Consider the following 22,950-nt stretch of genomic DNA (forward strand, 5'->3'; position numbering starts at 1 on the left):
TTGCTATAGTCCAAGAGTGTGAGACAAGAGTTTAATTTAGAATCCGCTGCTCTCAATAAATCAGTAACATGAAGCAAGACAGAAGTAGTGCTGTGAAGAGGTCGAAAACCAGATTGAGTGTGTGGGAGGACGTTGTTATCCCATAGGAACTGACGAGTTGTTTAGCTGCAATTTTTTCAATAATCTTCTTCTCTTAAATCGTTAATGCTACTTGGACACTCTTTCTTTGGAACGGGTATAATTTAAATTAAAAAATTAATAAAACCCCCGTCAGCAGACACTTGTCAGCAAGGAAAGTGATATGATCGACTAGATGTGGAGTAGTCAACAGAATCATTATTATATCAATATTGTTTGAGCCATGAGCGTTAGTTTTAATACTAATTAAAGTTTTACTAAATTCCTCAGGGTGAACTTTAGCAAAACGGAATGAATTAGAACCAAATCATTTATTAATATAATTTGCCGACACAAACCCCGGATCAATACCACCAACAGCTCCAAAAGAAATAAAAGCAACAACTATTAGGTTGGCCAAAATTGTTTTTATACATTAAAATAGGCACTCGAAGTCCCCTCAAAGTATTTTAGGATTAAATGTACTTGCCAAATATGCCCTTTGCGGCTCTCACACTCGTTTAAAGAAATATCTGACTTAAGACGTTTGTATCTTAAACGTGACCTATTTTTAAGTGTTATTAAAAGTTTATGGTTTTCGGTAAGCCAGGGGGCTGGGGGTCTCTTAATTCTGATTGTCTTTAATGGAGCGTGAATATCAAATAAATAATTCGTATTATTCGTAAGGAAGTCAACTTGTACGTTTATATCATCGAAAGAGTATAAGTTAATTGCTCTAAGACTATCCATAAACAATTTATGGGAATGGGGACAAAGGGTTCTGCAGCTTGAGATTGCAACAGTGATCTAAGATATCACTCATATCATAAATCTCAATATTGTCACAAATGGATAAATTAGTGAAGCGAACTATAGCTTTCAGTAACCCCAGTGGGCTCTGTAACTAGTTGATACATGCCGAAGTTGGTGAGAGTTTTTGAAAATCAAAAATAAGAGGGAGTAGGAGTTTTTAATCTCCGCCGAACATCAAAAAATCAAACTGCGGAATAAGGACGTTTTCCAGAGAGTCAAGACATTCACGTAAGTTAAATGTTGGAGGTCTATAAACTGTTCCCAGAAACAACGTTTTCTAAATTATCGTTATTAATATATTCCGATATATCTATACATCTAACTTTAACCCATATTTTCCCAAGAATAAAAGAAAATAAATAAATACTTTTTGCTCTGCAATGATTTATTTTGTTGCAGCTAACGTTACATGTGTCAAAAAAACAGAAAAAAAAATGTAATGGATGTAACAAAAAAAAAACCATAGAATGGCTGGTGCATTAACGCTCCACTGGGATCAAATGGGTTAAGAAGGCCTTTCCAAATAATCTACAAATTTGAAATAATTTACGTAATATAGGTGTATGTTCTAAGCATCGTGAAACTTTTTGAATCTAATTTTCATTTCACTTTACTTGATTAGAGACTCCATCGCTTACTTTGAGTGTGCACGAAGGCGTGGTACAAATCTCTGCAGAGAAGTGGATCCGGTAGGTCCCTCAGGTACTCCTTCAGCAGACTGGCCACGTCATGGGGACACTGGGACTCGTCCAACGTAGTCTCCCGGCCGCAATCGAAGTCTTCACGCAACTATATCGTAAAACGTCAACGTTACGCGACGCTAGCGCCACCTACGTCGAACCTCACCTGCCTGAGGCGTTTCTTGGAGGCGGAAACGCGGAATATTCCGGAGGTGTGCAGTCCGTGCCGTTCCAAATGCCTTATACACTCGCTTAGGATATTCGGAATGAAGGCGCATTCGTCTTCGGCGAAGACGCAAGGCAGATCACCCACGGAGCCGCAGGAAATGGCGTCTAGCAGACCCGGCACGCTACCGGCCATCCTGTCCCGTCTGACGAGACTCTCGCAAGACCCGCCCTGCAACGGCGGCCATTTTAAATCTGCCCCATTACGAAAATGACCCTGTCAGAAGCAATTGTAGAACAAATCACTCAAAATTTAGTTCTTGTTCTGCCACAGAAGCCTATAAAACTGCTAATCAAATGTAACACTGATCGATCTACGCAAATCGAAATGCTGGTACTGATAAAGATACCAGTAAACTGTCAAATAGAAATGGATGGAGAAAAAATCTTCAACGATGTAAAAATCCAGAGGAGTTAGACGCTGTGAATTATTCCAGCCTTTGTATCGGCTTGCCCGAATAAAATTTTGTTTCGCTTTCTGTGTAATAAATGTTTTTAAAAACGCTCTCCTGAATTCGGAACATTTAAGTCGTAGCCCTCAACTTGAGGAGATTGCAAAACATCTTTCGCGACGATCGAAATAGACAAGAAAACGTTTATTTTTGAATCTCGTCTAGGCGGCGTTGCCAGTGCCACGCGATTATCGTTAGTTCTCGCGAAAAACTCAAGAATCCGGAGGCTACCTGTCTTGGCCGCTTAGGATTCCAGATTTCAATCCTATTCAGTTTTGTGTTTGGAGGTATATGAAGTCGCTAGCGTATGAAGAAGTGGTAGTTTTACTTTGGTTTAAAATTTTTTTTTTGATAATTTTAACTTCTACACAAATATGTTTTCCTCCATAACCGTTCAACTGATTGGCAAAATTTTTAACCGGCAGACGCAGAAGATGCAGTGCAATAAAATTTATTTCGGGCATTTTTTCGATTTTATACAGGGGTTTCAAATTATAGGCAAAAATCTAAAAGACCCAGAAAATTTTTGTAAATTATACTGCATGGTTTCAGAAAAACTTATTTTCTCGAAAACCATTTATATTTTGGAAACATTCTTGGACCAGGAAACGTGGAAGATTCAAAGCTATATCCTCCATTTCCGGATTTTTTAACATTTGTACAGGGTGTGTCGATTATTGATAAAAAAAATCTAAAAGACCCTGGACATTGCCGTTGTCGTGGGTAATTTGGTTTAAACAGTGTCCTAAACGAATGTCAGGATTCGTCTATCATACAGGGTGCGCGAAATACTTGAAATAATATAATTGAAAATCGTTATTAATTACGTATTTTTTATATCTATCAAAGTTTGTCGTGACTTTGAAATTCGGCTATCCGCGAAACACACTATATACAGGGTGTATGCAAAATTTATTTAAATCGATTATGCGAAAATTCCATAGTTACCATGTTTATTTGACTTTCATTGAACGTGGTGCCAGCAAGCAAGCATATTTAGAAGAAACGGCCCCATTGACGAAACTTCCAACATCAACTGTATGGAAAATTGTGAATAATTCCATTTCAGCGAGGAAAAAACGAAGCGATGCTGACATTTGCTCGAATGTAGGTGAAAGTGATCAAGATATAATACGGCGTAAAATCTACCAGTTATACGAGGAACAAAGCGTGCCTTAATTAGCAGGCTTCAAAAAAATGAAACCGGTGTTAAATGTGGCAGAACTACCTTATGGAAGTGTATTCAACACATGGGTTTTAGATTAAAAAAAATTGACAAAAAGCAAGTTTTAAAAGAATCTTTTAGAATTCGGAAATGGCTACTGGAATATCTAGAAAAAATTAGGATTTACAGAACACAACAAAGGCCAATTATTTACTTGGATGAAACCTGGCTCGACACTTATGATACCCCGGAAAAGGATTGGATTGACTCAACTGATAAGTGTAAAACAAACGCGCCATCAAAAAGAGGTAAAAGAATAACTATTTTGCATGCTCGCTCTAAAGATGGTTGGATTCCAAATGGACTTTCACTGTCTGCGAAAAATATTAAAGATTTTTCTTTGGATTACCATGAAGACCCACCGCTGATTTATTTGAAATTTGGTTTAACAACAAACTAATAGCTTCATTGTAATGGACAATGGAAGTTATCACAGTAGACAGTTGACTAAAACCCTTTCCTCATGTGACACAAAAGCAACAATCCAAAACTACATGTATAATAACAACATTTATTTTCACGAAGATTATACTAAAAAGCAATTAATTGAGGTTCTACAAAGCTTGAACCTACAAAAGGAATACGTCTGTGATAATTATGCAAAAAGTCTAGGGCATACAGTTTTAAGGTTTCCACCTTACCACTGTATATTTAATCCCATTGACCATGTTTGGCACCAACCGAAATCGGTCATCCGTCGTAACAATCTTTTTCCCGTGTTAACTCCAAAACTTATAGACACCGAAGTGTTTAACATCCCTCCACAATGTTGAGAAAATTTTGTTAAATATATAGAAAAAGCAGAACAATCGTATATCCATATTGCAAATAATATAGAACAAATAATAATTAGAACAGGCGATGATAGCGATAGCGATACTGAGATATTATGTGAATAATTTTAAATAATTTAATTAGGTAATAAAAATTATTTGTAATTTTATTTTAGATTTAAATATAAATACATACATAAATAAATAAATATTGTTTAGTATCTTTCCTAACAAAATCCCAAATAATTAACTTCTAAGCAAAGTGCGGACCTGTTCGACCATATTTCATGCTTACAGCTTGCCCGGGTCTTTCCTTAATTCGTATAGTCACTTTCTTATATCTATGAACAAACTTTACCTAAGACTCAAGGCAATAAAATTGTCAGCTGCTTGATTTGATCTTTGAAACGTTTCACACCATACCTACGTCACTTCAGACGGGACGAAATAAAAAAATTACTGGAAAAATGTCTTCAGGGACGACAAACGTTCGTGTTTATTTCGATAAACGTGGCAAGTCAGCGTAAATCTGTATTCAGAGCCAAGTAAGTCAACTGTGACGTCAGAGCGTCTCTCTTGCGACACCGTAGGTTAGTCAGTGACGCGTTCTCACCGTTTTATCGCTCAGGGTTTTGCAACGGTTGCCCCGTGGGCGTCGCCGCATAATAACACGCCATATTTAAATTAGCTCACCGACAGGTAAAGTGTGTCCCGAAGTATATCATCTTGGATCCTGTCGGATCATTGTTACAACATTGTTACTTTCGAAAAATCAAAATGGTTAATACTATAACGCTGAAATTTTTCTCCTTTTTTGCGATTTTCGTCTGTTTTTCGTACATCGCCGTTAAACGCTATAAGCTATCGACTTGGCGGCATCTAAACTCTGGAAACTGGAAGCAAACAAGTCTTTTAATTATTTTTGAAAATTAGTTTCTGGATATTTTTGTTTTGCATTAAAAAAAATCATTTTTTTTTTCATTATATACGGGGTTTTTCAATTATAGACAAAAATCTAAAAGGTCTTGAAAATCGTTCTTTTCCAAAGTAAATTATACGCGGTGAATCAAAATTCGTAATAAATATGGCTAATTGAATTCAAGTGTATTATAGGCTGTATCGAGGACTACAATTTTCGTATTTACTGTATTCATCTATATACGAGGTTAGCGCCAAAATTTCCTGACATAGATGCAGCTCCATTACCACGATAAAACTTTGTCTTATTTGAGATATGTATCTTAGAAGGCTTCGAACAAAAAATTGAAGTCTTCGTCAAATGGTTTTTTATTTACAGCATTTTAAACAAGACGTGTCCGAAAAAATGTCGCACATAACGCAAATTGAGTATAGAGCAGTCATAAAGTTTTTGACAAAAGAAGGGTTAGCACCTAAAATTATTAAAGAAAGGCTGGATGGTGTGTACGGTCAAAGTTCTCCTTCGTATTCTGTAGTGAAAAAATTGGGAAAACGTTTTCGAATGGGCAGGAGACCCTTCAAGGTGCTTCAAGAAATGGTCAACCAGTTTAGGTCATATTGTTGCGATTGTGGAATACATGGTATTGAGTGATCGACGTTTTAAGGTCAAGGAAATCTCAGAAGTTACTAAGCTTTCTAATACAAGTGTTAGTGCAAGATGGGTTCCTAAAAACCTTTTGGCTATTGAAAAACAATGCTGTGTCGAGTGTGCGCGGTCTTTTTTGGAACTCTGTGGTTCTCTGTTATGACCCTCTATCGAAAAAAGAATCAATGGAGTGGCGTCGTAAGGGTGAAGCACCTCCAAGAAAATTCTGCCAATCAATGAGTCTGCCAATCAAGAAAAAAGGTGATGGCCACGATCTTTCGGGATTGTGACGGAATTCGGTTGATAGATTTTAAAGAAACTAATACCAATGTCAATGGTAAATATTACCATAAATTGAGAGACTGCATTTGTGTAAAACGTCGAGGAAAACTGACCAGAGGCGTGCGTCCTTTGCACTATAATGTACCTGTCCATATTGCTGGTGTTGCACAAGCTGCCATTTTAGAGTGTGGGTTCCCTATAGTCCAGATATGGCTCCCTGGGACTATTATTTGTTTGGATATTTGAAAAAGGACTTACGTGGCCGGCGGTTTAACGACGAAGTTGAGTTAAAAGAGGCTGTTTTAGCTCATTTTGCAGACAAACCAAAAGAATATATTTTTAAAGGGATTGAGTTGTTAATAAAGAGATGTAATAAGTGTATTGAAGTTAAGGGGGATTATATTGTTTCTTTCATATTCAGGCCGGGAAATTTTGGCGCTGCCCTCGTATACATCGAACGTTTTAAAAATTTCAGCATACATCAAATTGCTGATCTTTTTGCCACCTTCGTTCCAATTATCGGTGGTTTTCCTAATATCCATGAAGCAGGTTTTTTTTCACTCGTGCTTCTTTTGCCGATTCAAAAGTAAAAAAAGACATTATTCACCACCAAACTTGACTTGCATCCCAAATTACGATAGGGGGACACTTATCGTGTTTCATAGCGAGAACAAGATGAACAGAGAACAGACAAACCAAACCGACATACTTCGAGATGTACTATACGAACCTCTTCGCATCTGGAGGCGTCGATGAGGGAGCTAAAGCTGGCCCGAGAGCTGTGCCTTGCGATCGGTTCTGGATCTTCTGGAGGCCCCACGAAGTCCGGACCACTGCGCAGAGGGCTGCAAGCGCCGGCAGCGATCCTGCTGAGGCGATCATTTTCTACGCATTGGGTTAAAGGAATGCCGAAAACCAAGCCGCTTCCGCTCGGACTACTACCATCTGAAATCGTTTAGTTTACTAATGGACTGTTTTCTTTTTTCATTTAACTCGATAGCATATCATGAAAATTACACTCTCTTGGCTTTGCTCTTTTTGAGGTCATGTAAGTTCGTCTTACAACAACAAATGTTTGCCTATTCTAGATATAAAATTAACCTTCTTAGAATTGTTTATACAAAGGTAATTATGGCACAGCCATTCAGAAGTCTTCTTCAGATCAGCATTCATTTTTCTTTGCATTTCATCCACATTTCACCCACAATAAAAATCATAGTGTTATCCGCAAATAATACCGCTTTAGTATCATCTAAAATATTTACTACATCGTTTATGTACATAAGAAATACCAGTGGTCCCAAAACTGTCCTCTAAGGAACACCATGTTCTACAGTTATGCAAAGAGATATGCATTTTTATATTTCGTTTTTTGTACCCTATCTGTTAAATACGGACAAAGCTATTTATACGCTGTTACCTTAAAAACCATTTTATCCAATTTTCTTAACAGTCTAGTTCCACTTATTGTTTCGAAAGCTCGCTTAAAATCCAAAAATACAGCCATCACAAATTTACCATCCTCCAAGGCCCTCGAGAAATCATCACAAACAGTAACAACGACAGATTCACGTGAATGTTTGCTGCGAAAGCCCGACTGAAATATTGTTTACGTCATAATAACTTTGCAGCTGCTGTTTCGCCACGACCTCAACAACCTTCTCATAAACTGGAATTGTATTAAATTCCACTCGTAAGGGAGATGTTCACAATGTCCAACAACTGCACAGGCATCAATCAATACACTCTTCGAAATACCACACTCATCACCAGTCTCACTTTTTAATTCTCTTATTCTTTTTAGGTTGGTATATTTTCATTGATATCATTCACAGCCAGAGATGGCGGAATGCCACTCAAAATATTTTTAACACCGTCTTGAAAATACCTATTAAATTCATAAGTCATGACTTGCTTAAATGAAACAGTTCGCTGGCCAAACTGTAACTCATCGGGAAGAATACATTTAATAATAAATAAATAAATAAATAAATAAATAAATAAATAAATAAATAATAAATAGATAAATAAATAAATTTAGAGGCGTGTCCTGAAAATTATTACCTTAATTGTCCGAATTTTTTTCGCTGGTCCGGAATAGATTTTTTTTTTTATCTGCGTAACTGTCGTTAATTTGGAGCGCGCTTAAATTCCACCCGTCAAACGCGACGCTCGGCATGTGATTTTTCAGAAGTAAACAGACGTGGCCGAGTACATTGTACCTGCTACGTTCCAAATCGTTAATGAGACGGGAATTTTCTATTTTTCAAACCAAACACCGATACACCCATAAGTGCGATACTAAAGAAAAAATTAAAATTTAAAAAAAATACATCCAAGTTTATATTTTATTTATGGTAATGTATTATGTCGGGACAGTGACCAATTTGATTTTTTTGCATGGAATGCTGTGAATATGTGTAAAAAATTCAATTATCTCTCTTGATTATGAGTACTTTTCATAATAAATAAATAAATAAATAAATTTAGAGGCGTGTCCTGAAAATCATTACCTTAATTGTATTTTTTTTTGTTTCGCTGGTCCGGAATAGATTTTTTTTTATCCGCGTAACGGTCGTTAATAAGTGCGACACTAAAGAAGAAATTAAAATTTAAAAAAATTCCATCCAAGTTTATATTTTATTTATGGTAATGTATTATGTCGGGACAGTGACCAATTTGATTTTTTTCCATGCAATGCTGTGAATATGTGTAAAAAATTCAATTATCTCTCTTGATTATGAGTACTTTTCATAATAAATAAATAAATAAATAAATTTAGAGGCGTGTCCTGAAAATCATTACCTTAATTGTATTTTTTTTTTGTTTCGCTGGTCCGGAATAGATTTTTTTTTATCCGCGTAACGGTCGTTAATAAGTGCGACACTAAAGAAGAAATTAAAATTTAAAAAAAATACACCCAAGTATATATTTTATTTATGGTTATGTGTTATGTTAAGTTATCGCGAGACTGTCACCAATTTTATTTTTTTCCATGGAATGCTGAGAATATTTGTAAAAATTCAAATATTTCGCTTGATTTTGAATATTTTTCGATTCGAAATCTGGAAGAGTTTTTGAGAAAAATGAACTTTTCCATTTCTTTGTGGAAGAACCGTTCTTTGGTGTTTTTTTACACAAAATTGCAATTTTAAATTTTTGTGAGGTGGTTTTCATTTAATGCTTTCATCTATATGGGGCGAAAATATATTATACAGGGTGGTCGCAAATGAACATGCAAAAACGTTTCTTAAATGCCATATTTACGAGGTGTGTTCGAGAAGTAATGTGACTTGAAAGTTTTATCAAAAAGTATGCATTTATTTATCAAATGTTGTCTCCTTATATTATTTATTTATTTATGGCATTTTCAGTCTCTTCTAAATTAAAGGAAACGAACTATGAAACACGTTTCGATTATAATATTTATATTTTGTTTAAAAATAACCCGCACAATGTAAAAGCATTGCCAGAAAGCATTTAAATATGAATATGAACAGTTTCTTTAAAGTTAACTTAAATGCATTCAAAAAATTGTACAAAGATCATCTTTTTCCTTGCCTTTCCGATTTTACAGGTGTTTTTCATGGTTTCAGTAATAAATTCATTTAATTATATTAATAATTGAAGTTGAACACGCTGGTAAATTTGGCTTGTTGTAAAAGGCCGTTAAAAAATGCGTTGTTTAGTAACTGCTTGATAAAAAAGGCTATTATTATTATATTTATGATTATTATTATTATTATTAATCACATCGATGGATCGAACGAAAAAATACTATCGAGTCGTGGCCTCTTTTTTTTTCCTTTGGAGTCACCTGACAAACCCAACACCTTTGTTATTCGCATTCGTGAAATTAAGTCCCTTTTTTTGTTACAATCATTGATTATGTCGTACACAAACTAAATTCTAGTCTATTGATTAAACTATTAATTTTCTTCAGAAAAAAAATATTATAAAAAATTATATATTATAATAGTCACAAGAAAAAAAAGTGTCTAATAAAGACGTCTATCGATATCTCTTTTTTTCTATGCCATTGCGTAAGTTTTTATGTATTATGTATTATAATAGTCACACAAGAAAAAAAGTGTCTAATAAAGACGTCTTTAAATTTCCATTTTGATAAAGGCCAAAACTAAAATAGTTTTTATTATCATTTAAGGTACCAATTTTTTTAAAATATTTAATAGGTCATGCATGAATGAAATCCTAGTTTATTGATTAAACTAAAAAGAACATAATAAATAATTATATATTATCATAGTCACGGAAGAAAAAAAAGTGTCTAATAAATTTAAAAAATGACAAAAAATAAAAACAACACTTTTCCGCCATCTTGGTGCCGCAAAATCTCAGTAATGGTCGACTCTTGGCTGAATATTTATATAACTAAGTAACGCTTATTTAAACCAACGGATCACGCCTTAAGGCGTCCGCGTTTGTTTCGAACCTCCCTGTAGATATTAGAAGTTGGTACTAGAGCGCCTACTAAATATTTAACGAAACAACAAATGTTTACCTTCTTTTCTTCCCCCATCGAATATACTTGTGGTAAGTGCCTTGCGTTTCAACAGGTAAGGTCTTCTCTTCGGTTTCGTGGGGACAGCACCGACCGTCTCTAAGTAGCACAAAAACAAAAATTTTATTACCAATAACCCTTTAAAAAAATGACCAAAAGACGAATCACGCGTCTCAAAAATTATTCCTACACGAAAACAAAATGGCCGCAGAATTATAGGTCTCGTGAAGATCCCCCGCAGCACACTAAGATTTTCATAGGACACGTTCTAAAGAATAAAGGCTCTTTATTTGATTTTTTCTTAATAAGTGTTTATAAATCATCAGTCAAGGAATTGTCAAAATTGACAAAGATCAAGCTAAAAATGGCAAATTGATAATGCAATTGGACGACCTTCAAATGCAACCCAGCTGGGCCATACAACAATCATAAATATTAAGAAAAGATGAATAACCTGCTACTATATATACCGAAAAATGACAATAAAACCTCAATTAATGTTGTGAGAATTTAACGATCAATTAGATTTAATCACCTCTCCATTATTAAACTTAAATCCTCACAACAACATTAATTATGTTTTTGTCATTTTTCGGTGTATATAATAAACAAGGGTCATGTGAAAATATATAATTTCGTGAAAATCTAATCTTTTCGTTGTTATTTATTTTGTTAAATGGATTTTCGTTAAGTTCAAGCCACCTCAGTTCAGTTTATTATTATATCCCAACTATAGCATAAATTCATTGAAACTTAGTGGTCTCCGCCGTATTCCATAGCATTATACGAGGTATGTTCAAAAAGCAAGATGACTTTTAAGTTTAATCAAAAAGAATTTATTAAAATTAATCAAGCCCCCAAGAAGTCCCCCCCCCCAATCCTTGAACCACCACTGGTATGGCTTTGAGTTCTTCCAGCGATTTTCCATATGGTTTTGCATCACTGAAGTCCATTTTTTGCACCAAAAAAGTAAACGTTCAAACTGTCAACATATGATACCAACATAACAAAAAAATATATTGAACATAACAAAAGTCACCTTGCCCTTTACCTTACACCTCGTAGAGTCCAACACACGATCAATGGCTATGAATGGCTTTGAAACATACCCGAAGGAATTTTCACTGCTACACCCAAATTGAGGGCTTGGAGCTTTGCTATGGAGACCTTCTGCAGTACCTTCCTCTCGATTTCGGTCAAATGCAGCAGGTTTGTATCGCCAAGCACCACCTGCCGACCATTGATGCTGTTCCATACACAACTGCCCTGAAGAAAACGATATTAAATGCCAGTTATTGGTCGAACATACCTATATACAAATGATTTCCAAAATATGTTTCAACTTCTTTGTGGCTATTTTAGTAGTGTGTTTGAACCGAGGGAAATTCCATCTTACATTTAACGAATTCCTACTAGTCACTTTAATAAATGTCAAGGTCGAGGGACGTTTCCAAAAAGCTCGAAAGTGGAACAGAGAGTCTTGCGTCACTTTGCCAAGGTTTTATTCGCAGTTGTTCTTTGTGGTAAAGAATGGCAGATCTGAAACGACATGGTTTTCAGAAAAAAAATGGTCACGTTCATTCGTGACATCAATTTTTCCATGCACAATGTTTTTGAGACGAGCAAGGCTTTTAATAAAGTTATTTAAAATTGTTTGTCGAACAAAAATATGTTTCAACTTTTGTGTGGCTATTTTAGTAGTGTGTTTCAACCGAGGGATATTCCGTCTTCCATTTAATGAATTCCTACTAGTAAGACTGTCGTCATATCTGGCAAAACCTCTTTAATAAATCAAAATAAATAAGAACTAAAAAGATGTTCACGGTATTGTATATTTTTTCATGACAATTGTTTCGACAACATCGTGTCTTTATCAAATGTAACATTTACCAACTACCTGCTACTATATATACCGAAAAATGACAATAAAACCTTAATTAATGTTGCTGTGAGAATTTAAGTTCAATAAAGGAGAGGTATTTAAATCTAATTGATCGTTAAGCAATACATTTGAATGTCTCATTTTGTTAGTCTCCATGGCTTCCAATAAATTTAATTTTCTACTTTTTGTGACTGTATGTAAAACATCAAAATTATCGTCAAAAATGTGTTTTTCTGTGTTTAAGTGTGTAGCATAATTAGGACCTAGACTATTGTTTTTAAACGCTCTTTTATGTTCGTTAATGGGTTAACCTGTTTCCGAGTTCGGGTGAAATCTACTAAAACTACCACATCCCTAGGTGGAATACTTGGAAATAACTTTTGTACATCAAAAGACAATAGTGTTGCGTTAGAAGGGCTTTCGATATCTTTAATTTTGTTAATACATTAATTCATTACATAATCGTATAAAATTCACTATCGAGATTGAACAGGATAACTCTATTAATTTTTGAGACCTAATTATTACGAAAACCCAAAACAAATTAGTCACGCATAACTGCTCAAATCACCCTTATACATACAAAATGGCTGCATGTCACTATTTTATACACAGACTTTTTAATACGCCACTATCAACAGAAAATTACAACAAAGAAGTTAATATCATTAAACAAATTGTAAATAAAAAGCAAATCCAGACAACAGTAAACTCTATTTAGACACGGTGTTGTCGAAACAATTGTCATGCAAAAATATATAATTTCTTGAAAATCTGAACTTTTAGTTCTTATTTACTTTGATTAATGATCTATCTCAAGTTGTGAAAAACAGCAAAATAACATTATTTGCCGACGATACCATGACATGCATCGTTCTGCTGCTATATACTTTTGTTCTGTGCACTTTTGTACTTTTATACTCGTGCTACTGGCTCGTATATTTTATTCCTTTTACAAATGAATAAACTCGTAAATATTATTGAGGTATCAGTAAAATAAAAAAAAGTCCAAGTATGGATTTACTGGTTTTATTCGTCGCACTTTTTGAGCCACCCCGTATACTTTACATTAATTTCAAAATGTGCATCCCAACGATCCCTCCAACTTTCGTATCGACCATTTCTCGTGACTTTTGAAACCGATGAGACAATGAATAAAGATGTGTGTACTGTTTGGGTTTCGAGTTAAAAATTTCACCCATCAAAACCGAACGTAATATATAGTTGTTTTTTCGTGTAAAGTTCGGTGAATCTTCCGCTGATGCTGAACAGATACTGCCTACACAGGCGCCGTGGCCATCACAATTTTCTGAGGTGTACAAAAAAGCGCGACGATTGAGACGATCCGTTATCCGCGTAGTAAATACCGCGTTTTACCAATTAATCCTGTCGGTGGAATTTGAAAATGTCGGTGGCGCTTTATATCGGCTCGCATTCGTATATAGTACGCTGATTTTGGCCAAAATGTCTAACAGTCAATTCTGGAAAGCGCACTTGTGGCTGGTACCACAGTGACAACAAAATGTAAAGTCTGAAATTTTTTACTTTGAAATATTTGCTTGTTTTAACTAGTAATAGATATAAATATGACGCTGTATATTTTGCATTAAGAACACGGCGTTTATGAAGTTGTGTTAGGGCTACAAAAAGTCTGAGGTTAATGTTTTTTGTGCTCTTATAAATTGGCTCTCCATTTTGTCCCAGTGGTGCGTTAACGCACCACCTATTCTATGACTTTTTTTGTCACATCCGTGAAATATTTTTGCACATCCATTTATAAATTTTATTATTACCACTACTAGAAGATATACAACCGTAGAGATCGCTAATTTATGTGTAAAATCAAGACCTTATGTATGACTTCAAAACTTAACAAAAGCGGTACGTAAATTTGTATCACATTTTGAAGTAAATCCTAAATAGCAAAAAAAAGTATTTTGGATTTGTGTTGCCATTTTTGTAAAGCCTATAGCATCAAACTTTGTTATTGCAAGTCTAGACAAGTCAGCGCATCATCCAACATTTAGCGTGTTCTTTAGTATTAGTTTGTGCCTTGTGCAGTGAACGTTTCAGTTCGTAAAATATGGCATTTCCGAGGTTTTTGACTCAAAAAAGAATTAAAGGCGGCTATGGATCGGGATCGTGAAAACAACGAAAGTCGTAAGTATTATTTGGATTTACGTATTCTTATGTATTGTAGCATTCCATTCCTTGTAAATTTATGCTCAAAAAAACGTGAAAAAATATTTGCAGAACAGAGACGTTGATACCTTGACTGACGAAGAAGATATGAACGGTAACATAAATCTACAAGAATTTGGGAAACCAACTGATATAGTTGGAACGTTCGAGTTACATACACCGGATGATACAGCTGTCCCTCAAGAGTCGTGTAATTCACCAACTTCTGAACCTGAATGGGACTTATCAAATGATGAACAGGCTTGCTTCTACTGTCAAATGGCAGAAAGGTCAGATTGAATACACCCACACACCTATGTCCGATGAATTTAGATCATGGGAGGAACTAAAATATAGTCTTTCTGGTAAAACTCCGCTTGAAATATTTTTTATGTTATTTAATGACGAAATGATTGATTTTCAAAAACTGATAAAACAATTACACACATGTAATGTATTGTTAAGTGCAACAAAATAAATAACTTCAGAGCAAAAAAGTATTTTTTTTTTTATGCTTGGGATAATATGGGTTAAGTGGGGGATTAGAGAGAAAACATTTTTTTAGGTCGTTACAGGTTCACGAAACAAAAATACTTGGCAATCTGGCGAGACTGTAGACCATCGAATATCATTGTTAATGATACAACGCCCAAAGTCTTGACAGATGCATTTAATCGAGAAATAACAGGGGTCCGCCCTTCATATATTTGTCCTTTAAAACAAGAAAATCAAAATTGAAAAAAAAACAGCTGCCGCCTGAAGTTCAAGATTTATTGAATCTTTATGAATACGGTCTTGATGAGGATAAATTAGAAGGATTTCCTAGAATTGGATAAGTGAAGAGTTGGACAGTGAACATTTGCGAAGTAGGTAAGGACCACAGTGGCAAATGTAGGATTGCTTTCGGTCTCATTCCTATTGGAAGGTTGTGGTGAAGTGTATTTTTTAATTGAACGCTCAATATCTTATCTTTTGAATTTGTTTCAGTTTTAGAACAGTTTAGCCACTTTAACGCCCCCTGGCGGCCGTTTCCGAAGATTTACTGACGCCGTACTTTACTGGGACACCCGATATAATATGTGCAAGAGAAGAATGCACAGCATCAGGAAATGATAGGTTCTGAATTTGTTAAGCACTGGAAGCCGGTTAGAAAAAAGTTATGCATACTTAACAGCAAGCAGCTTAGAAAATTTCGGCAAAAAAAATGAAACTAAAGGTTAAATAGTGGGCGATTTAAATCGAAATTAATTTTCAATTTATATTGTTCCTTTTTCTGGCTTGCACGAAATTTTGGAATTCCGATATCTTTTTTTTTATATTTTATATGCATTATATGTAAGATGAAACATAAAATACAATTTTTCCAATTTGATCTACTTTCAAATTTCAACACTTTTTCTAATTTACTTTTCGATGCATTTAGAATATATCGCTTCTCTGTTTTTTGACGACTTATTGTCACAATTTCGGCGAAATACAAACTAAAATGATAAAGAGGTGTATCTGTCCAGGGTGAGTTAACAATCGAGTAAAGTTCATTATCGCATCGGTCTTAAAAGTTATGAAACAATGGTAAATACAAAAGATGTTAACATGGTTCTTATGCACAATTTAAAATTAAATTTAAAGTATATAGGGTCACTTAAAAAAAGCCTAAGCTTAATAGCTTTTCCAATATTTTCATTTTTCTGAAATAATATTAGTTTTCATATTAGTCATAGATCAATCCAAGTTTAGAGAGTTATCTTGTTCCGTCTCTATGGTACATTTCATGCGGTTATGTATCGAGTTAATATAAAAATGATTGCAGTTGTCTTTCGGTTCCAGTGAAACAGCTGTCATAAAGCATTAAAAACTGTGAAAATCTCAACATTTTTTGTTCTAATTTAATTTGTGATATATGTATTCTTTGACTTGTTCTATTGTATGTTGCCCTAACTGTTTTGTTGTCATCCAATTTGGATTTGCGCTTCCATTTTTAGTTCTAAAAGCGGTTCTTCAGATTGGCACCCAACAAATTTCATTCGATAGTCTACTCGTTAATATCTTTGCGCCTGCAGTTTTTTATGTCCGTTTTGTATCCTTCTTATATACAAGTACCCTTTTGGTATTCTTTTCTCTTGTACCCCTCCATTTTCCAGTCAATCCATCTTTTCCTTAACATGTAAACCTTTCTTTACTTCTGATTTACTGAATTAATATTCGAGCTCTGAGTCTACATTTTTTTGTATTGCTGAGTTGTTTCCGTATGTGTGTGAAACTTTAATAAATAGAGGTACGAAATCCACAACTTGTAGACTTCGGAGTTTTGAGTTTTTCGTAATTTAGTTTTTCGAAAATGTCCTATGATGTTTTCAGTTTTAAAAACAATTTATACCAAATTTAGATACATGTTTCGACATTTTCTTGTTAGGTATTTTATTGTTTTATAAATTTTGTTTGCTGTGTTTAATATGGGATAGATAGAGTGCAGAGTTATTCGAAACTGATTTTTAGTTATAATCTTATCTATCAAAGAGGGAAGTGCCAAACCAAAATCATTGGTCACTTAATGTGTGGCATAGAATAAAACACCGTAAAAGTTGATAACATCGAGATCGAAGAAATACAGTTTCAGAATGCGTTATCCAGAGGAACGGGTCTCACATCGGAAGATGTGTAAAATGAGATACTCACCCTAGATGCCACACAGGCAGAACTTGTTTCACCATGATTGGTAAGAGGGGATTAGCAGAACCAAGAAAGAAAAAAGCGATGTCTTACCCGAGGGATCCAGCTGCACGTGTTCTGCGAGGGCCTCGTCTGACTCTTGGACCTGGACCTGAAGATCTTCTTCGCCACCAGCTTGCTGCCTTGGTGCACGACGCTCGACGACGACTTGCTCTTCTGCATGGCGGTCATCGCTGCGGAAGAAGAATTCTTATCGTGTTTGCCGTGCAACAATTGACTTAAGAAAGAATGGCCGCCTTTGACGGACGGAGGAGACGACGGGGACGATTTGACACCGTCGTCGCACGCCCCCGCGTCCACGCTACTTCGAGCGCTCGACGCGCGACTCTCCACGTCCGACGTTTCGTACGTTTCGGCCATTTTTAGCTCGCGGTACGTTAAAATCCAATCGTCGTTCGTCTGGCAACCCTTGTTTAAGCCGTCGTCGTCGCCCGGCTTGGTGATCTCCCCTTTGGCCTTGATGTTGCGCAGGTTCCGGTCGTAATTGACGCGTTTGAACCTGTCCGCGTTGTCCGCTTCGACGCTCTTCTTACGCGCCATGCGGAGGTACCTTTTGATGGTGTCGCTCACCGACTGGGACACGTCGTCGTTATCCACGCTGCTCCTTCTTCTCGAAGGCTTCACGGTGTCCCTTTTCTCGTCTTCCTCGGCCAGATTGTTCCTGTACTCGGCTTCGACCTCCTGCAGCACCGATTCGGGAATGGAAACCGTCTGGACCTTCCTGCTCATCAAACTGACCTCGACACTCTCGCTTTCCACTTCGATTAGAGGTGGAGGATGTTGCCCGACGGTGCAATCGGGCGCGTGGGACTTATTATAGGTCCTGTTGGTGTATGTCGGGCCGCAGGAGTATCCGGTACCGCCGCGGCCGCCTCTGAAACCCCTAGCCTTCCTCAAATCGAAGTAAAGCTTCTCCAGGGCCTTCCGGTCGGTGAGCAAATCGGAAATGACCCTGTCGCGATTGCTCGAGTGGCTGAAATACCGGCTCAAAGTGTCACGCAGTGTCCGTTGCACGTGGTCCCCTTGGAAGTGCACGTGTTGCTGGGGCGAGTAAGCGGAGTAACCCCCCTTGGAGACGATGTCACTCGCTGTACTCAAATGCCTCTGCAATTTGTCCATAAGGTCTTGGTAGTCGAAGTCGTGGCTGCCGCCGCTGTCCGCAATCCGCAGGTACCTTTCGAGCATATTAATCAACAGTTTATCGTCGCTAGGCTCGAAGGAGAACCCGCCGTAGTCGGCGGACGTGGTCGGGCTGTTTAGGAAGTCTTCCTTCATCTTCTTTAAGTCGAACTTGCCATGCACCTTGGGTTCGAGCAGAAGATCGCGAGGCCTTTCGGGCTTAACGACGTCCACGTCGTCAGCGGACACCGCCTTGCGGCAACTGCCTCCCTTCCTCGATTGCTTCCGCTTTCTACGGAATCCCAACGCTCCAGGATAGGAATTTTTCCGCCACAGCAGAAACCGCGGCTCCTTTTTGCATACTTCCTGAAAGTACGCCTCAATTTTGGGTACGTCCTCCGGACAGTTCCTCGCACCGTCCGGTATGAGCTTCCTGCCAGCGTCGGCCATGTACCTCCAAGTTTTCCGGGAGAGCAACCACCGTTCTTTCGGTTTCTTGCGTCTAACCGATCTGCCCATGGTGGTCGAGTATTCGGTACTTTCGGTGGAGGCGCTCCTGCCCAGCGTTTTCCGTTTGGATTTCGATTCGCGCTCTGCCATCGTTTGCGTTGCGGGCTTGGCGAGAGTCACATGGCCGCCACCTGTCACTTTTCACGCTGGGCCGCGAGAAAACCGCCAAATTTTAGACCAAACCGAAATAATTACGTTACCATTTTTCTTTTAAAGAACCGTTTTTATTTACGAACCAATTCAACTCTACTATTTTATTTTGGATTGGATTTTGGAACAAATACAATAAATGTAGCTCTTGATGCGACTTATAATACTGTTTAAACCAATTAGCGATACTTTTTGCGAATTTTAATTTATGGCTAAAAATTTACTTTGGAAATGAAGATTTTTAGGGTCATTTAGATTTTTGTCTTTAAATGAATATAATCGAAAAAATTCTCGAAATAAAAGTTATAGTACTGGATCTATACAATACAATAAATGTAGCTCTTGATGCGACTTATAATACTGTTTAAACCAATTTGTGATACTTTTTGCGAATTTTGAATTGTGGCTAAAAATTTACATTGGAAATGAAGATTTTTTGAGTCTTTTAGATTTTTCTCCATAAATGAATATAATCGAAAAAATACTTGAAATAAAAGTTATAGTACTGGATCTTCCGCGTCCGATAATCCAGCTTTTTCAGTATAATATTTGAAGCCGATAGCTGCGAATTTGAGACACCTACCACATTTTTTAATACAGCACAGAATATCAAGAACAATATAAAAAAACACATTAAATACTAGCTGTTCATACTAACTATATAATCTTGTAAAAGAAACTGACAAGTGAAACACAGCCTTTTAGTTATGACCATATTACCTTATACATTTTTGAAAATTGTGAGCATAAAACATTTATACAATTTAATATTTTGGATCTTCTCGTTAACTTTTTTTTTTCGGTTTTCGAGAATTGATTTTTTTGAACTTAATTTTTTTTTTTTTAAATACCCCACCATCCCCCAGCTACGCAGCTTCAATAGACTTCGTTAGGCAGCCAAGCTCACTACGTATGTCAAATTTAATCTCGATACCTTCAAATTTCGGGCACTTATCGTGTCTCATAGCAATCTAGAAAAAACAGTCGAAAATCTAAAAAAAAAACGCCGAAGTCTGATCGAAGCCATTTTCTACGGGTTTATGTGTCTCACTTGCTATTTAAAAGGGTTTGATAGTTATGGCAATTTAATACCCCATAGTCAGAGAAACGGAGAACAGATAGCTTTTTTTTTCAACGCTGATAACTCATTTCATTTATTCATTAAGTTGAATAAATACGAATTTTCGTTGTTCAGACGAAATTCTTTAGGTGTTTGCCAGAGTTATTAGAAAAACCGTCTTAGTGTAAAAGAGCCCCAGTATGACTTTAAACTTGATTGTGACTAATGTAAACTCAACTACAGACGCAGACCAATAAAAATGCAAAGTATTATGACATACTTTTATGACGATCTCGATAATTAGGTTATAATTAGGTCATAGTTTTCTTACTTACGTCTGTTGGTTGGTCTGTTGATATTTAATAATATTGATGAGTGACTGAACTTAATTTTTTATTTTTTAAAAAAGTAAAAATACCCAATATTTGAAGACAACGATATTCCAACATATTTCTAGTAAGATAAACAACGGACAACGACGGAGTAAAAAAATGTAAAGCAGCTGTCTCTAAGGTAGGCGAGCCCCTTTCGGCACTTTCAGTAAGACAGGGGCGGCGATACAAAACATTAGCTTAAGTTTGTTGAAAAAAAAAACGTTTCTTTGGGTTGGTCAAGTTGCGTTGAATCGGTTTGCACGTTAACCGAAAAACCAACAGTAGAAATTGAATGGTATCGCAATACAGGCCAACAAGGAATTTGTGATTTAGTATTTTTTATATTTTTGGAATTATAGGGAGCAAACTAATAAAAAAGACAAGGTTACATAGCAACATTTTTGTAAAACTACACCCTGGTTAAAAAACAATACTATGCTTATTTTCAAGTAAAAATCGGTGATCAAACTTTGGGTACCAGATATCGTTTCTAAGGTATGTGAAGAACGTTCAATAATAAAGGAACCAGGCGATCTCTACCTTTTCGAGAGAGCCAACAGAGCCGAAATATCCCAATACCTGAGAATCCAGCCAATTTAGAATAAGATAAAGAAATAGATGAAGTGTGATGTAGTGTTTCTGAACAACCACAGTTACAGTTTCTTTTAAACTGCTGGGCAATTAGTTCTAAAATCTTGCAGTTCGAAATATTCCCGGTTTAAAAAAAAAAACGAGAGACTCATAAATATTAACCTTCCATTTGAAAAATTCATCTTTTTGATTAGCTTGGATTGAGGAGGCTTTTACTTAATAAAAATCAATTTAGCAAAATAAATAAGAACTACAAGTTCAGATTTTCAAGAAATTATATATATTCAGATGACAATTGTTTCGACAACACCGTGTTTTTACCAAATGTAATATTTATAAACTACCTGCTACAATATATAACGAAAAATGACAATAAATGTTGTTGTGAGAATTTAAGTTTAATAATGGAGAGGTATTTGTAAAGCAATACATTTGAATGTCTCATTTTGTTAATCTCCATCGCTTCTAATAAATTGAAGAAAGCCCAAATTGGAAGATTTGGATCGGGGTGGTACAGTGGTTCCAACAGCAACGTCTTAAAAATGTACCACTCCCTGGACCTATCGTAAAACTAAAATAGAAAAGGTTGCTGAAGAGCTTGGCATTATCGATTTCAAGGCTTCGGAAGGATGGTTGGGGAAGTTCAAACAGAGACATGGTATAAATTATAGAGAGATAAGTGGCGAAGCCCGTGATGTCGACAGAAACGTCACTAACGACTAGTTCTTAAATATTTATAAAAAATGTTCCTAAGTAGATGTTAAAATATGTATATAAAATAATTAAATATTAATTTAAAAAAAAGCAGTCCCTTCAATTTCGCTATATAGAGTTTGAACTGTATATTTAAACTCCTATGACAACTTCACCGAAGATTTGGGTGTGTTTGCTCCCCTTGAAGGAAGCTCCCGTTCAGTCATGTTGCAAATTGAGCTTTAATGGCGATATACTCACCGTAATATCCCTTTTTTTTGTCTAATTTCGTTTCTTCTACAATTAATTAACAGTTTCTTTCGGTTGTGAACGGTTATTACAATCGAGAGTGCTTCCTTATTGTCAGAATTCGATTTGTGGTGTAATTCGCGAAATTGTGTTGACCTTTCTTTTAACAAATAAAGGATTACTACGAAATCGACTTTCGTTTGAAACTTGTTGGCCTGCACGTAATTACTAGGGTTTGCGGCCTAAAAATTTGAAAAAAAAAACCTCGCTAAGGCCCGAATTGTACCGGGAGATTCACTGCCGCGTTTTTCGTCGCACCGACCGCAATTATCCGGCCTATACGCGCGGCCGGACTTTTGGCACCATGTCCCGCGTAGGTTTCGCAAAAATTTCGACTGTTTTCGGCGTCGCGACGACTTTTTCTTGTCCCCGTGACATCGGGGTCGCTAAGTATCCGCCGCGACGCGTTTCGAAAAAAAAAAAAAAAACGCCGAAAAGAAACTAAATCTGGTGGTTCGGGTGGCCGAATCGCGTGCCGACCACTCAGGACTGAAACGACAGACTCTACGAGTGGCCCGCCTATTACTTGGAAACAAAAATATCACATTTGGCAACAGATATATGGCGAGCTAGACAGATTTAACAAAATAAAGATAAATATCGGATTATATCGGGCAACCATATTCAAGAATTTCGTTTTTTTTTTCTTTTCGATTCTCTCATTGTAATCAAAGCGTTATGAAAAATAATATTTTTCT

At 36.3% G+C, this 22,950-nt stretch overlaps 1 protein-coding gene across 4 annotated transcripts in view; it reads right to left on the reverse strand.

Annotated features, from left to right (window-relative positions):
* Window positions 1-22,719, reverse strand: part of LOC132705231 (uncharacterized) — a 30,785-nt gene extending 8,066 nt beyond the window's left edge. The window contains exons 1-7 of one of the 4 annotated variants that reach the window (XM_060675704.1): window positions 22,479-22,719; window positions 17,480-19,221; window positions 11,763-11,919; window positions 10,654-10,752; window positions 6,862-7,076; window positions 1,777-2,007; window positions 1,569-1,719 (exon numbers count right to left, since the gene is read on the reverse strand). In XM_060675704.1, the coding sequence (XP_060531687.1) occupies window positions 1,569-1,719; window positions 1,777-2,007; window positions 6,862-7,076; window positions 10,654-10,752; window positions 11,763-11,919; window positions 17,480-19,165 (2,539 nt within the window). In that variant the 5' untranslated portion in view covers window positions 19,166-19,221; window positions 22,479-22,719. Of the gene's footprint in view, window positions 1-1,568; window positions 1,720-1,776; window positions 2,008-6,861; window positions 7,077-10,653; window positions 10,753-11,762; window positions 11,920-17,479; window positions 19,739-22,204; window positions 22,428-22,456 lie in introns of those variants that run through there. The other 3 variants (XM_060675703.1, XM_060675706.1, XM_060675705.1) reach the window with 3 other exon arrangements.
* Between the last annotated feature and the right edge of the window lie 231 nt (window positions 22,720-22,950).

Source organism: Cylas formicarius, unplaced genomic scaffold (genome assembly GCF_029955315.1).
Source record: "Cylas formicarius isolate icCylForm1 unplaced genomic scaffold, icCylForm1.1 PGA_scaffold_7__23_contigs__length_41026272, whole genome shotgun sequence".
Classification (NCBI taxonomy): Eukaryota; Metazoa; Arthropoda; class Insecta; order Coleoptera; family Brentidae; genus Cylas; species Cylas formicarius.